At 58.9% G+C, this 12,309-nt stretch overlaps 1 protein-coding gene across 18 annotated transcripts in view; it reads left to right on the plus strand.

The window, feature by feature from the left end:
• The window catches only part of PALM (paralemmin), a 168,303-nt gene extending 156,034 nt beyond the window's left edge, over positions 1 to 12,269 (plus strand). For 13 of the 18 annotated variants that reach the window (XM_077978811.1, XM_077978813.1, XM_077978809.1 and 10 more), the window contains 2 exons: positions 4,143 to 4,274; positions 10,294 to 12,269. In XM_077978811.1, coding sequence (XP_077834937.1) covers positions 4,143 to 4,274; positions 10,294 to 10,823 — 662 coding nt within the window. In that variant the 3' untranslated portion in view covers positions 10,824 to 12,269. The remainder of the gene's footprint in view (positions 1 to 4,142; positions 4,275 to 10,293) is intronic. The other 5 variants (XM_077978810.1, XM_077978816.1, XM_028839485.2 and 2 more) reach the window with 1 other exon arrangement.
• The last annotated feature ends 40 nt before the right edge of the window (positions 12,270 to 12,309 follow it).

Consider the following 12,309-nt stretch of genomic DNA (forward strand, 5'->3'; position numbering starts at 1 on the left):
TCCTGGGGCCCACGGGGGGTGGTGCTCACGCCTGAACACGCTCGCTGCAAATCTTACCTGCTCCGGTCCTTGGGCAGTAGGACCGGCTGCCCCGGGAGAGTGAGCTCCCCGTCCCTGGAGGCAACCAAGCCAGGTCCCCGGCGCTGCTGCGCTTCCAAGAAGCAGGGGAAGCTCGGGGTTGACGCCGAGTGCCACACGGTGCTCAAGTCAGGCTCGAACCCCTGGCATGCCACGTGGTGCCGGTGTCTTGAATTTCTCCACCTGCCAGAGGGGTGGGACCTCGGTACGCCATTCTGGGGCCTGGCACAGGACAGGAGCCCAGTAATGGAAAATCATCGCAGTCGGCAAAACCACTGCGGTGTGAGTGAGCTGGAACAGCATAGGAGCAAGGCAGAGGGCCCGGCGCGGTGGCTCACACCTGTAACCGCAGCACTTTGGGAGGCCGGGGTGGGTGGATCGCCTGAAGTCAGGAGTTCAAAACCAGCCTGGCCAACATGGTGATACCCCGTCTCTGCTAAAATACAAAAATTAGCCTGGCGTGGTGGTGCACGCCTGTAATCCCAGCTACTCGGGAGGCTGAGGCAGGGGAATCGCTTGAACCCAGGAGGCAGAGTTTGTAGTGAGCTGAGATCGCCTCACTGCACTCCAGCCTGGGCGACACGAGCAAGACTCTGTCTCAGAAAAAGCAGGAAGGCAGGGAGGTGAAGAAGGACTCTGGGGTGGCTGGCCAGGACAGGACAGGGCTGGAAGGAAGGAGAGCCACCCAGAGGCCCAGGTCTCCAGCACGGTCCAGGGTGGGGGTTGCCCCAGGATGCAGCAGACAGAGGCATTAATGTGTCAGAGCAGGTGGTGCCTGTGGGCCTCTGTGCCAGTGAGACCAGCCCTGGCAGACACCGGGGACCAGGTCCCCCACTGGTCGCCATGGCCACTGACTTTGTGCAGTGCGCGACCTGCTCAACAGTGTGGGCAGCTCTGGACTAGCTGTCTGGGGTGGAGGGCTGAGGCTGTGCAGGGATATAGGGTTGAAAAACAGTCGTCCCTTCACCCGACATGCTTATCAAGCGCCTGCTGTATGCCAGGCATTAGGGGAGCAGGTGTTCTAATGAGGGCCACAGCCTCTACTACAGAAGAAAAGTGAGGCCAAGGACGTTGAGTTGGAGGAAGGAGGATTTGAACCACAGGGCTCGGGAGGGGAGCGTTCAACATTTGAGAGGTGACGTCTGAGTAAAGACCCAAAGGTGCTGGGGGAGCAAGGCACGCAGCTATCTGGAGGAAGGTGTTCCAAGCAGAGGGCACGGCCAGTACAGAGGACCCGAGGCAGGACAGGGCCTGGGGTGTTGGAGGAACAGCCAGGAGGCCGGTGTGGCTGGAGCAGCGTGAGGAGGGGGAGAGGGCGGAGGGGAGAAGATGGAGAGATTGTTCAGGGCCCTGTGGCGGGATGGGAGAGGGAGGGAGGCGGGAACCATAGGGGGCTGTAGGCAAAGCCGGGACCGCCCCGACTCCGTGGTCACTCACGCCCTCTGGTGACCGCGGGGAGAACAGACCGCGGACGGTGCCAGGCGGAGGGGACAGGGCTGCTGGGGAAGGAGGCTGCGATGGGCGGTGGAGGGGCGAGCAGTGGGCGGTTCCCTGTGTTCTGAAGGTGGAGCCCCCAGGGTTTGAGGAGAAACGGGTGTGGGGGGATAAGAGGCAGGGAGGACCGGCCGGGCGCGGTAGCTCACGCCTGTAATCCCAGCACTTTGGGAGGCCGAGGCGGGCGGATCATGAGGTCAGGAGATCAAGACCATCCTGGCTAACACAGTGAAACCCCATCTCTACTAAAAATACAAAAAATTAGCTGGGCGTGGGGGCGGGTGCCTGTAGTCCCAGCTACTCGGGAGGCTGAGGCAGGAGAATCGGTTGAACCCAGGAGGCAGAGGTTGCAGCGAGCTGAGATCGCACCCCTGCACTCCAGCCTTGGCAACAAGAGCAAAACTTTGTCTCAAAAAAAAAAAAAAAAAAAAGTCAGGGAGGACTGAGCTGCCCCCAGCGGGTGGGAAGAGCCAGGCGTAGTGGGAAGGCGTAGGGGCAGATGGGGAGTGGTGTTACGGAATGTGAGAGTGGGGCTTTTGTGGATAGAGGCTGAATCCAGGCCAAGGTCCTGGTGGGGATGGGCGTGCAGGAGATTGGAGCCCGGTGCCTGGACGAGGTCCCCGGAGCAGAGTCCAGGGCCGCAGCCGGGCCTGAGCGTCGAGGTGGGGTGGGAGGAAGGAAACGAGGTGGCTGTGGGGGCCGAGGGGCTGGGCGATGGCAGGGCTGCCCACAGTGGGGACCGACGGGCGCTCAGAAGTGGCGAGGGAGCAGGTCACGCGGCTATCTGGGGGAAGGGTGTGCCAGACATTGGGAACAGCCCGTGCAGAGGCCCTGAGGCCAGGCCGCACCTGGGGTGCAGTGTCACGGGTCAGGCCAGTAGTCCTGGCAGCCCTGTTCAGCTCCCACTGCGGGGCGGGGTCTCTGGGAGGTGCTTGATGACCCCCGGTGCTCGGCATCGTCGAGCAGCCACCAGTTGCTGTTAGGATGCAGGCTCTGTGTGGCTTCTGTGGGAATCACTTTTACAGAGCAGGGGACGGGGAGCTGAGTGTGGAGTCAGGGCCCTGATGAGTAGCGATGTTCAACTATCTCACGAGGGTCTCCTTCATTCTCTGAGTCTGAATAGATAATGGCACGTCCAACAGTCAGCTGGAAGGAGGCGGCCGGGCGCGGTGGCTCACGCCTGTAATCCCAGCACTTTGGGAGGCTGAGACGGGTGGATCACGAGGTCAGGAGATCGAGACCATCCTGGCTAACACGGTGAAACCCCGTCTGTACTAAAAAATACAAAAAAATAGCCGGGCGAGGTGGCGGGCGCCTGTAGTCCCAGCTACTTGGGAGGCTGAGGCAGGAGAATGGCGTGAACCCGGGAGGCGGAGCTTGCAGTGAGCTGAGATCCGGCCACCGCACTCCAGCCTGGGCGACAGAGCGAGACTCCGTCTCAAAAAAAAAAAAAGAAGGTCAGCTGGAAGGAGGCGTTGAGTCCCGGGGGTTTGGGTGGTCGGGGCGGGGCACAGGTCAGGCTGGGGGCTGTGGGTCTGCAGACTGAGCCCCAATCTTGGCCATGACCCCAGGCAAGGCAGGGTCTCCCTGGGACTCACCTGCCCCTCTGAGAAACCAGGAATGGCGGCGCTTGAGGGCTCACGTCTATAATCCCAGTGCTTTGGGAGGCCGAGGTGGGAGGATTGCTTGAACCCAGGAGTTTGAGACCAGCCTGGGCAATATAGTGAGACCCCCATTTCCAGGAAAGATAAATTAGCCGGGCATGGTGGCACACACCTGTGGTCCCAACTACCCAGGAGGCTGAGGTGGGAGAATGACTTGAGCCTGGAAGGTCTTGACTGCTGTGAGCTGTGATCGGGGCACCGCACTCCAGCCTGGCCGACAGAGCGAGACCCTCTATCGATTTAAATAATAGGCCAGGCGCAGTGGCTCACACCTGTAATCCCAGCACTTTGGGAGGCCAAGGCAGGCGGATCACCTGAGGTCAGGAGTTTGAGACCAGCCTGACCAACATAGAGACACCCCGTCTCTACTAAAAATACAATAATTAGTCAGGCGTGGTGGTGCGCGCCTGTAATCCCAGCTACTCAGGAGGCTGAGGCAGGAGAATCACTTTAACCCGGGAGGTGGACCCAGATGACACCACTGCGCTCCGGCCTGGGCGACAGAGCGAGGCTCCATCTCAAAAAAAAATTAAAACGATCTGGGAACAGTGAAGCCTTTCCAAAGGGCTGGGCTGGAACTTGAGCTTGACAGACAAGAGTTTGGTGGCCAAACAGAGGACACAGTGCAGAGGACAGGGATGAGGACCATCTGGGCGGACAGCAGGATGGGGCCTCGAACACCAAGCAGAGGTGTTCAGACCGGGCGCCCCGGGTACTGGGGAGCTATGGAGGGATGTAGAACTGGGGAGGGCCGCGTCGAGAAGGTGCCCCGGTATCCCCAGCTCCTCCTGCCCCATCGCTGCTTGGCTCTGTGCTGCTAGCTCCCCTCTCCCTGGCTTGGCCGCAGCCCGGCGGGGGGCGCGGGGGCGGGCGGGCTGTGGCGTAACCCCGTGACTCTCGTGCCAGCCATGTACTCGGTTGAGATCACTGTGGAGAAGGACAAGGTGACAGGGGAGACCAGGGTGCTGTCCAGCACCACGCTGCTCCCTCGGCAGCCGCTCCCTCAGGGCATCAAAGTCTACGAGGACGAAACCAAAGGTACGCGCACCCCGGCCCCTGCCCTCCCTCCGCCCGGGCCGGAGCCCTGAACGAGTGTGCTCCTGGCGTGTGGGCCCAGCGTCACCCCGGAGTCGGGACGTGAAGCAGATGACGCTTTCAGGCCAGGGCATCACCCCCTGCGGCCCACGGCTGGGCTCAGAGGTCGTTCAGCCCCGTGCCCACTGCCCAATCATTCGTCCACTCCAGAAAGCTGAGCCGGGTGCCAGGTACCCAGCCGGGCTCTGGAGGGAAATCTGGAGGTAGATTCAGCTTCTGTCCTCGCTGGGTGGCAAACCAGGCCCTTCCATCTGGAGCTCCAAATAATTCATTTAAATTACTGCTAGCACAGGGGCTCACGCCTTTAGTCCCAGCACTTTGGGAGGCTGAGGCAGGAGGATTGCTTGAGCCCAGAGGTTTGAGACCAGCCTGGGCAGCATAGCAAGGCCCTGTCTCTACCAAAAAAAAAAAAAATTACCCTGGCATGGTGGTGCGTGCCTGTGGTCCCAGCTACTTGGGAGGCTGAGATGGGAGGATCCCTTGGGCCCAGGAGGTTGAGGCTGTAATGAGCCATGATCACACCACTGCACTCCAACCTGGGCAACCGAGTGAGACCCTGTCTGTTAACAATATAAAAATAAAAAGAAAAAAAGAATTGCTAGTGTGATAAAAGCTACAGAAAATGCACATCCAGAGGGCTGTGAGAGGGTCTCACAGGGCGAGGATGGGGTGGGGGGAGGCTTCCCAGAGGAGGTAAGCAGGGGCTCATCAGAGGCACTCAGTGCATGGGAACCACACCTGGCAGAGCCGCAGCACCTGCAAAGGCCCTGAAGTAGGATGGAGTTTGCTGGACTGGAGGGGTGAGGGGAGCCGGGCTCCTGGGGTGAGAGGAGACAGGCTGTAGGGGTGAGAGGAGTCAGTCTGCAGGGGTGAAGGGAGACGGGTTGCAAGAGGAAAGGGAGATGGGCTGCAGGGATGAGGAGAATCGGGCTGCAGGGGTGAGAGGGGCCCATCTGCAGGGGTGAGGGGAGACGGGCTACAGGAGTGAGGAGAGATGGGCTACAGGAGTGAGGAGAGGTGGGCTGCAGGGGTGAAGAGAACCGGGCTGCAGGGGTGAGGGGAACTGAGCTGCAGGGGTGAGGGGAGCCGGGCTGCAGAAGTGAGGGGAACTGAGCTGCAGGGGTGAGGGGAGCCGGGCTGCAGGGGTGAGGGGAGCCAGGTTGATCAGGGAGTTGAGGAACTGGTCTCATGCAGGAGAAGGGTGCTTTGCCTGGAGGCAGGGGGACAGGGACAGGCAGGGCCGTGTCCTGAGGGCTTTGGGAAGCCTTGGGTGGGTTCGGCCCTGACGGTGATGAGGTCTGTGTTTTAAGGGCTCCTCCCGGTCAAGAGGCAAACAGGCTGTGGGAGATGCCAGGGATCCCAGGAGGAGGAGGGAAGCTCCGCACAAAACCCCAGTCTCTTTCGTTCTCTCTCTTTTCTTTTTATTGATTTATTTTCTGGAGGAAGAGTTTCACTCTGTCGCCCGGGCCACAGTGCTGCAACGCCATCGCGGCTCACTGCAGCCTCCAGCTCCTGGGCTCAAATGATCCTCCTGCCTCGGCCTCCCAAAATGCTGAGACCACAGGCATGAGTCACCGCACCCAGCCTCTTTTTCTTTGTGAGATATAATTCGCAGACCATAAAATTCCACCTTACTGGGAGACTCACCTGGGCCCGGGACACTGCAATGAGCCGAGATGGCACCCCTGCACTCCAGCCTGGGCAACACACCAAGATCCTGTCTCAAAAAAAAGAGAGGACAGAAGCCCCGTCCCCATCAGCTATCACCCCCGTCCCCTCCCCAGCACTGGCGCCCACACATCCCCTCCTATCTCTCTGGATTGGCCTGTCCTCGACATTTCATAGAAATGGGATCACATGGCCGGGTACGGTGGCTCACGTCTGTAATCCCAGCACTTTGGGAGGCCGAGGTGGGTGGATCAACTGAGGTCAGGAGTTCGAGACCAGCCTGGCCAACATGGAGAAACCCCGTCTCTGCTAAAAATACAAAAAGTAGCCGGATGTGGTGGCACATGCCTGTAATCCCAGATACTTGGGAGGCTGAAGCAGGAGAATCATTTGAACCCAGGAGGCAGAGGTTGCAGTGAGCCGTGATCGTGCCATTGCCCTCCAGCCTGGGAGACAAGAGTGAAACTCTGTCTCAAAAAAAAAAAAAAAGAAAAGAAATGGGGTCACACACTGTACGTGGCCTTCTGTGTCTGGCATGACATCCCCAAGGTGCATCGGCACTGTGGTCTGGGTTGGAGCTGGCTCCTTTTCATGGCTGAATACTATTCCACGGGTTGAGTGGACCTTCTTCCATCTGTAGACATTTGAGCTGTTGCTACCCTTTGGCTACTGTGAGTAGCATGCTAGGAAATTTGTGTGCAAGTATTTGTTTCCGCCCCTGCTTCCGAGGCCTTTGGGTGTACACCTAGGAGCGAACGTCTGGGTCCTGAGGTGACTGTGTTGAGCTCAGTGAGGACCTGCCATTTTCCACGGCAGCTGCACCGTCCCGTTCCCACAGGTCACAGACAAGGGTCCAGTTTCTCCACGTCCTCGCCAACGCCTGTAGCCCATTCTCGTGGCGTCCTGGTGGCGTGAACGGGGGCCTCCCTGTGGTTTGCATTCCCAAAGCCTTCTGTTCTCAGGCACCTTGCCCTCTGCGGTGCCCCAGATGCTGTCAGAGGGGCCCCCACAGCCCAGCTCTGGGGTGGCCTTGGGGTGTGGCCCTGGCGGCATCTCAGCTCCAGCCATCCCCAGCTGTGTGGCCTTGGGAAGTCCCCATGCCTCGTCTTCCAGACGAGGTCCTCACCCCCGGTCACTCCACCCTCCTCAGCCTGGCCCCTGGGGATTCCAGACCTGCCAGGCTGGACACTGGTTGCTTAGCCACGGGCAGGTGATCTGTTTCCATGGCAGCCGAGGGCTCCGATTCCTGCCTTGGGACAGCGGCCAGTGGGAGACACTGAATTCAGTTTCGCCTGATCCAGACACACCCCACCCTCCGGGCCTCCAGCCCAAAGTCACTGAGAGGCCTTGAAGCATGGACTCCCCTCCCTGGGGACTTCAAAACTGAAAGTGGAGAACACTTTCCTTCTGACCTGTAGCCAGGAACGGAAGCCCTGACCCTTGGCCGGGAGGAGGCGAGTCCCTGGGGCCCCCCATTGCGTCCCTTCCAACTCCCAGCACGGCCCAGGCAGACATGATTCTAGAAGGAATTTGCAGGGCTGTGAGCTGGGGCTGGCATCAGATCATAGCAGGGAGTCGTGGGGTGCTTTACTCTGGCCCTTGGAGAGTCCAACAGAGCTGAAAAAGTGTCAAGTCAGACACAGATAAGGAAATTTGGAAAGACTTGGGAAGCACATTTAGCAAGAGTGATTATATATATAAAATGCTACCAGTGGAGAATACACGTTCTTTTCAAGCACAGAACACTGTCAGAAAGTGACCACCATGACCCAGGCTGCCAAGGAGGTTTTAGGATTGTTACAGAGTTTGTATCTTCTGTCTGTGTTCCTCTACTCCCTGAAATTTAAAAACACCCTCCTAAATAAATTGTGGCTTCCCATGGCAATCAGTCAAACTGGGAATTAAAAACTATTTACACTTGAAAGTGACATCATCTAACTCGTAGGATACAGCCAAAGCAGAACTCAGAGGAAAATGCGTAGCCTTTAGGGCAGTTCCTAGAATACAAAAAATAAATGAATGAAACTTTAACTTAAGTTAAAATGAATGAAAATGTTAATTTAAGGTCAATCAAATACACCCATAGATGGAAAAAATCAGAATCCCTGTAAAGGCCGGGCACGGTGGCTCACACCTGTAATCCCAGCACCTTGGGAGGCCAAGGCAGGCAGATCACCTGAGGCCTGGAGTTCGAGACCAGCCTGGCCAACATGGTGAAACCCCATCTCTACTAAACATACAAAGATCAGCTGGGTGTAGTGGCAGGTACCTGTAATCCCAGCTACCCTAGAGACTGAGGCAGGAGGATTGCTTGAACCTGGGAGGTGGAGGTTGCAGTGAACTGAGATCACACCACTGCACTCCAGCCTGGGCAACAGGAGCAAAACTCTGTCTCAAAAAAAAAAAAAAAAATGCTGGCGCAGTGGCTCATGCCTGTAATCCCAGCACTTTGGGAGGCCGAGGCGGGTGGATCACAAGGTCAGGAGTTCGAGACCAGTCTGGCCAACATAGTGAAACCCCATCTCTACTAAAAATACACAAAAAATTAGCCGGATGGGGTGGCGGGCACCTGTAAGCCCAGCTACTCAGGAGGCTGAGGCAGGAGAATTGCGTGAACTAGGGAGGTGGAGGTTGCAGCGAGCCGAGATTGTGCCACTGCGCTCCAGCCTGGGTGACAGAACGACACTCGTCTCAAATAAAGGAAAAAAAAAAGAAAGAAAAAGAATCCCTGTAACGTGTAACCTCCAGTTCCCCAGGGTGGGTAGTCCTGTCTTGTATAAGAGAAACAGGCCTCGACGCGGGGGAGGAACAGGGGTTTAGTTGTGTGACCTTGGCCCAGTCGTGCCCCTTCTTTGAACTTTCATTTTTGCTATCTTTACGATGGAAAAGAATCCTTACTTTTCAGGGTGATCACATGGGAGCTAGTTGGCTAAAGGATATGGAATTACAGGCCGGGCACGGTGGCTCACGCCTGTCATCCCAGCATTTTGGGAGGGGGAGGTGGGCAGATCACTTGAGGTCAGGAGTTTGAGACCAGCCTGTCTCTACTAAAAATACAAAAAATGAGCCAAGCATGTTGGCTCACGCCTGTAATCCCAGCTACTCAGGAGGCTGAGGCAGGAGAATTGCTTGAACTAGGGAGGCGGAGGTTGTGGTGAGATGAGATTGCGCCACTGCACTCCAGCCTGGGCAACTCCATCTCAGAAAATTAAAAAAAAATCCTAGGCCCGGCGCGGTGGCTCAAGCCTGTAATCCCAGCACTTTGGGAGGCCGAGACAGGCGGATCACGAGGTCAGGAGATCGAGACCATCCTGGCTAACACGGTGAAACCCCTGTCTCTACTAAAAAATACAAAAAATTAGCTGGGCGCGGTGGCGGCGCCTGTAGTCCCAGCTACTCGGGAGGCTGAGGCAGGAGAATGGCGTAAACCCGGGAGACGGAGTTTGCAGTGAGCCGAGATCGCGCCACTGCACTCCAGCCCGGGCGACAGAGTGAGACTCCGTCTCAAAAAAAAAAAAAAAATCCTAATTCATTCCTTTCCACTCTTTTTCGATTCCTAATAAATACTTTTGTGCCTATAAATTTTCCTTGTCATCGACTGGGTGCAGTGGCTCACACCTGTAATCCCAGCACTTTGGGAGGCTGAGATGGGTGGATCACCTAAGGTTGGGAGTTCAAGAACAGCCTGGCCAACATGGAGACAACCTGTCTCTACTAAAAATACAAAATCAGCCGGGCGTAGTGGCGGGCACCTGTAGTCCCAGCTACTTGGGAGGCTGAGGTAGGAGAATCGCTTGAACCCGGGAAGTGGAGCTTGCATCGAGCCAAGATTGCACCACTGCACTCCAGCCTGGCGACAGAGTGAGACTCTGTCCCAAAAAAAAAAATTTTTTTTCCTCATTTTACCGCTTTGGCTGCATCTACAGATGCCAGCAGGGGCTTTAATTGTTAGTTCTGAAGGTGTAATCTAGTTCGTGATTTCCTGTTTAGCCTCGAGGAGGATACAAGCCTTGCCCAGGTGTCCCTCCTGCCTCGAGCCAGGTCACTCTCTGTCCCTCCTGCCTCGAGCCAGGTCACTCTCTCTGTCCCTCCTGCCTCGAGCCAGGTCACTCTCTGTCCCTCCTGCCTTGAGCCAGGTCACTCTCTCTGTCCCTCCTGCCTCGAGCCAGGTCACTCTCTCTGTCCCTCCTGCCTCGAGCCAGGTCACTCTCTCTGTCTCTCCTGCCTCGAGCCAGGTCACTCTCTGTCCCTCCTGCCTCGAGCCAGGTCACTCTCTCTGTCCCTCCTTGTACAGTGGTCCATGCTGTGGACGGCACCGCCGAGAACGGGATCCACCCCCTGAGCTCCTCTGAGGTGGACGAACTCATCCACAAAGCAGACGAGGTCACGCTGAGCGAGGCAGGGTCCACAGCCGGGGCGGCAGAGACCCGGGGCGCTGTGGAGGAGGCAGCCCGGACCACGCCCTCCAGACGGGAGATCACCGGCGTGCAGGCACAGCCAGGCGAGGCCACGTCCGGCCCGCCGGGGATCCAGCCCGGCCAGGAGCCCCCGGTCACAATGATCTTCATGGGTTACCAGAACGTAGAGGATGAGGCCGAGACCAAGAAGGTGCTGGGCCTTCAAGACACCATCACGGCAGAGCTGGTGGTCATCGAAGACGCGGCCGAGCCCAAGGAGCCCGCGCCGCCCAACGGCAGTGCCGCCGAGCCTCCCGCAGAGGCTGGCTCCAGGGAAGAGAATCAGGCCGGGCCGGAGGCCACCACCAGCGACCCCCAGGACCTCGACATGAAGAAGCAGCGTTGCAAATGCTGCTTGATCATGTGAGCCGGCCCCCGAGACCCCGGCCCCCACCCCACACCACAGACACCCACCAGCCCGGCGCCTGCCCACCCTCCACCCACGGCCTCACGGGTCCAGGACTTGGCGTGTTGTTACATGTTCCTTCCGAGTTTTCTTTGACTGGAAAGAGGGACGGGGGCCCCCCACCCGTCACCACGCCCCAACGCTCCCCCCGAAACCAGAGCCGTGCACTCGTGCCTGGTAGCAGAGAGAAAGGACAGACCCGCTTTTCCCGAGACAAGGACCCCCCCCATGTCACGGCAGCTTCACAGACGCGGCTCGCGCCCACCGGGGTCCTGGCGGGTGGGACCCGCGGCCTCCACGTGGCCCAGGCCAGCCTGCCACCCTCTGGGCCTCCCGCCTGTGCCTTTCTCTGAGGGGACACCCTGCCAGAGAGGGCCCCGGGAGCCGGGGGTGGGAAGTGGGGCTCCACGGGGTTCCCTAGCCAAGGCGCTGGCCCCCCAATCTCAGGCAGTTGGGGTGAGGCCGTGCCTCTTTGGGCCTCAAAGCGTTGGGTGGAGGACAGGCCCCTCCGCTGTGTCCCCCATGCCCTGTATGGGCCCAACCAGTGGACAGCGGAGTCTGGGGGAGGGGGAACCGGGGATATGCCCCCACCCGGGAGGGGCCGGCAAACCCTGGGCTGTGTTCTAGAGGGGGCGAACCAGGGGTCATCAACCTGTCCCCTGCACGGGGCAGGGACCGAGTGAGCCACTCCTTGTCCCGAGCTCCCGCCCCCACTGGGCCCTCCTTCCTCCTGGTGCTAATTTGGGGACCCCAGGGGCCGCCCCGGCCTCTTCTCCAACCTGCCTGGGCCAGGATCCTGGGTCTTCCCAACCACACCCCAGAGATCAGGCCCCACCTGCCAGCTCTGCTGGGCTTGGAGCATGTCTGGGCAGTGGAGAGAGGGACACAGCCTGGGACAGGAAGCCTCTTGGTTGGAGCAGGGGACCCTCATTTGCCACCCAGACCAATGTGAGCCTGCCCCCAGCCCCCTCTTACTGGAAATGGCAAGGGGCTTCCCTCCTGGGGGCAGCTACACCCGTCCCCAGAGGTGCATTCATGCACATTCTCACAGACAACTTCTCACGCGTTGGCTTTGGACAACCAGGCCCCAACTTGGTCCCTCCCCCGGGGGCCTCCAGCCTGGTGCCCAGTGCTCAGGCCACCTCCAGGTACAGGGGCCACCTCGGATGGGAGCCTGGGTCCCTGCCTCCGCTCTGCCCCTGGGTGGCTGGGAGGAGAGGCCCTCTCGGGGGTGACCTGGGCGTCAGCCACGGGACCCCGTCCTCCTCCCTCGAGTCCGCCCGAGTCCCTCGAGCCGCGAGCCTTCGCTGAAGTGCCCTTGCTGCCCCCTCCGCTTTTGGTGTGTGACGAGGTCCCCGATGTTCTTGATTTTCCCAGAGAAGCAAATAAACAGCGTGAACAGCCCCAGTTCCTAGAGTTCTTGGCTTTCAACCCGGCGAGGAAGGCG

This window comes from Macaca mulatta, chromosome 19 (assembly GCF_049350105.2).
Source record: "Macaca mulatta isolate MMU2019108-1 chromosome 19, T2T-MMU8v2.0, whole genome shotgun sequence".
Lineage (NCBI taxonomy): Eukaryota > Metazoa > Chordata > Mammalia > Primates > Cercopithecidae > Macaca > Macaca mulatta.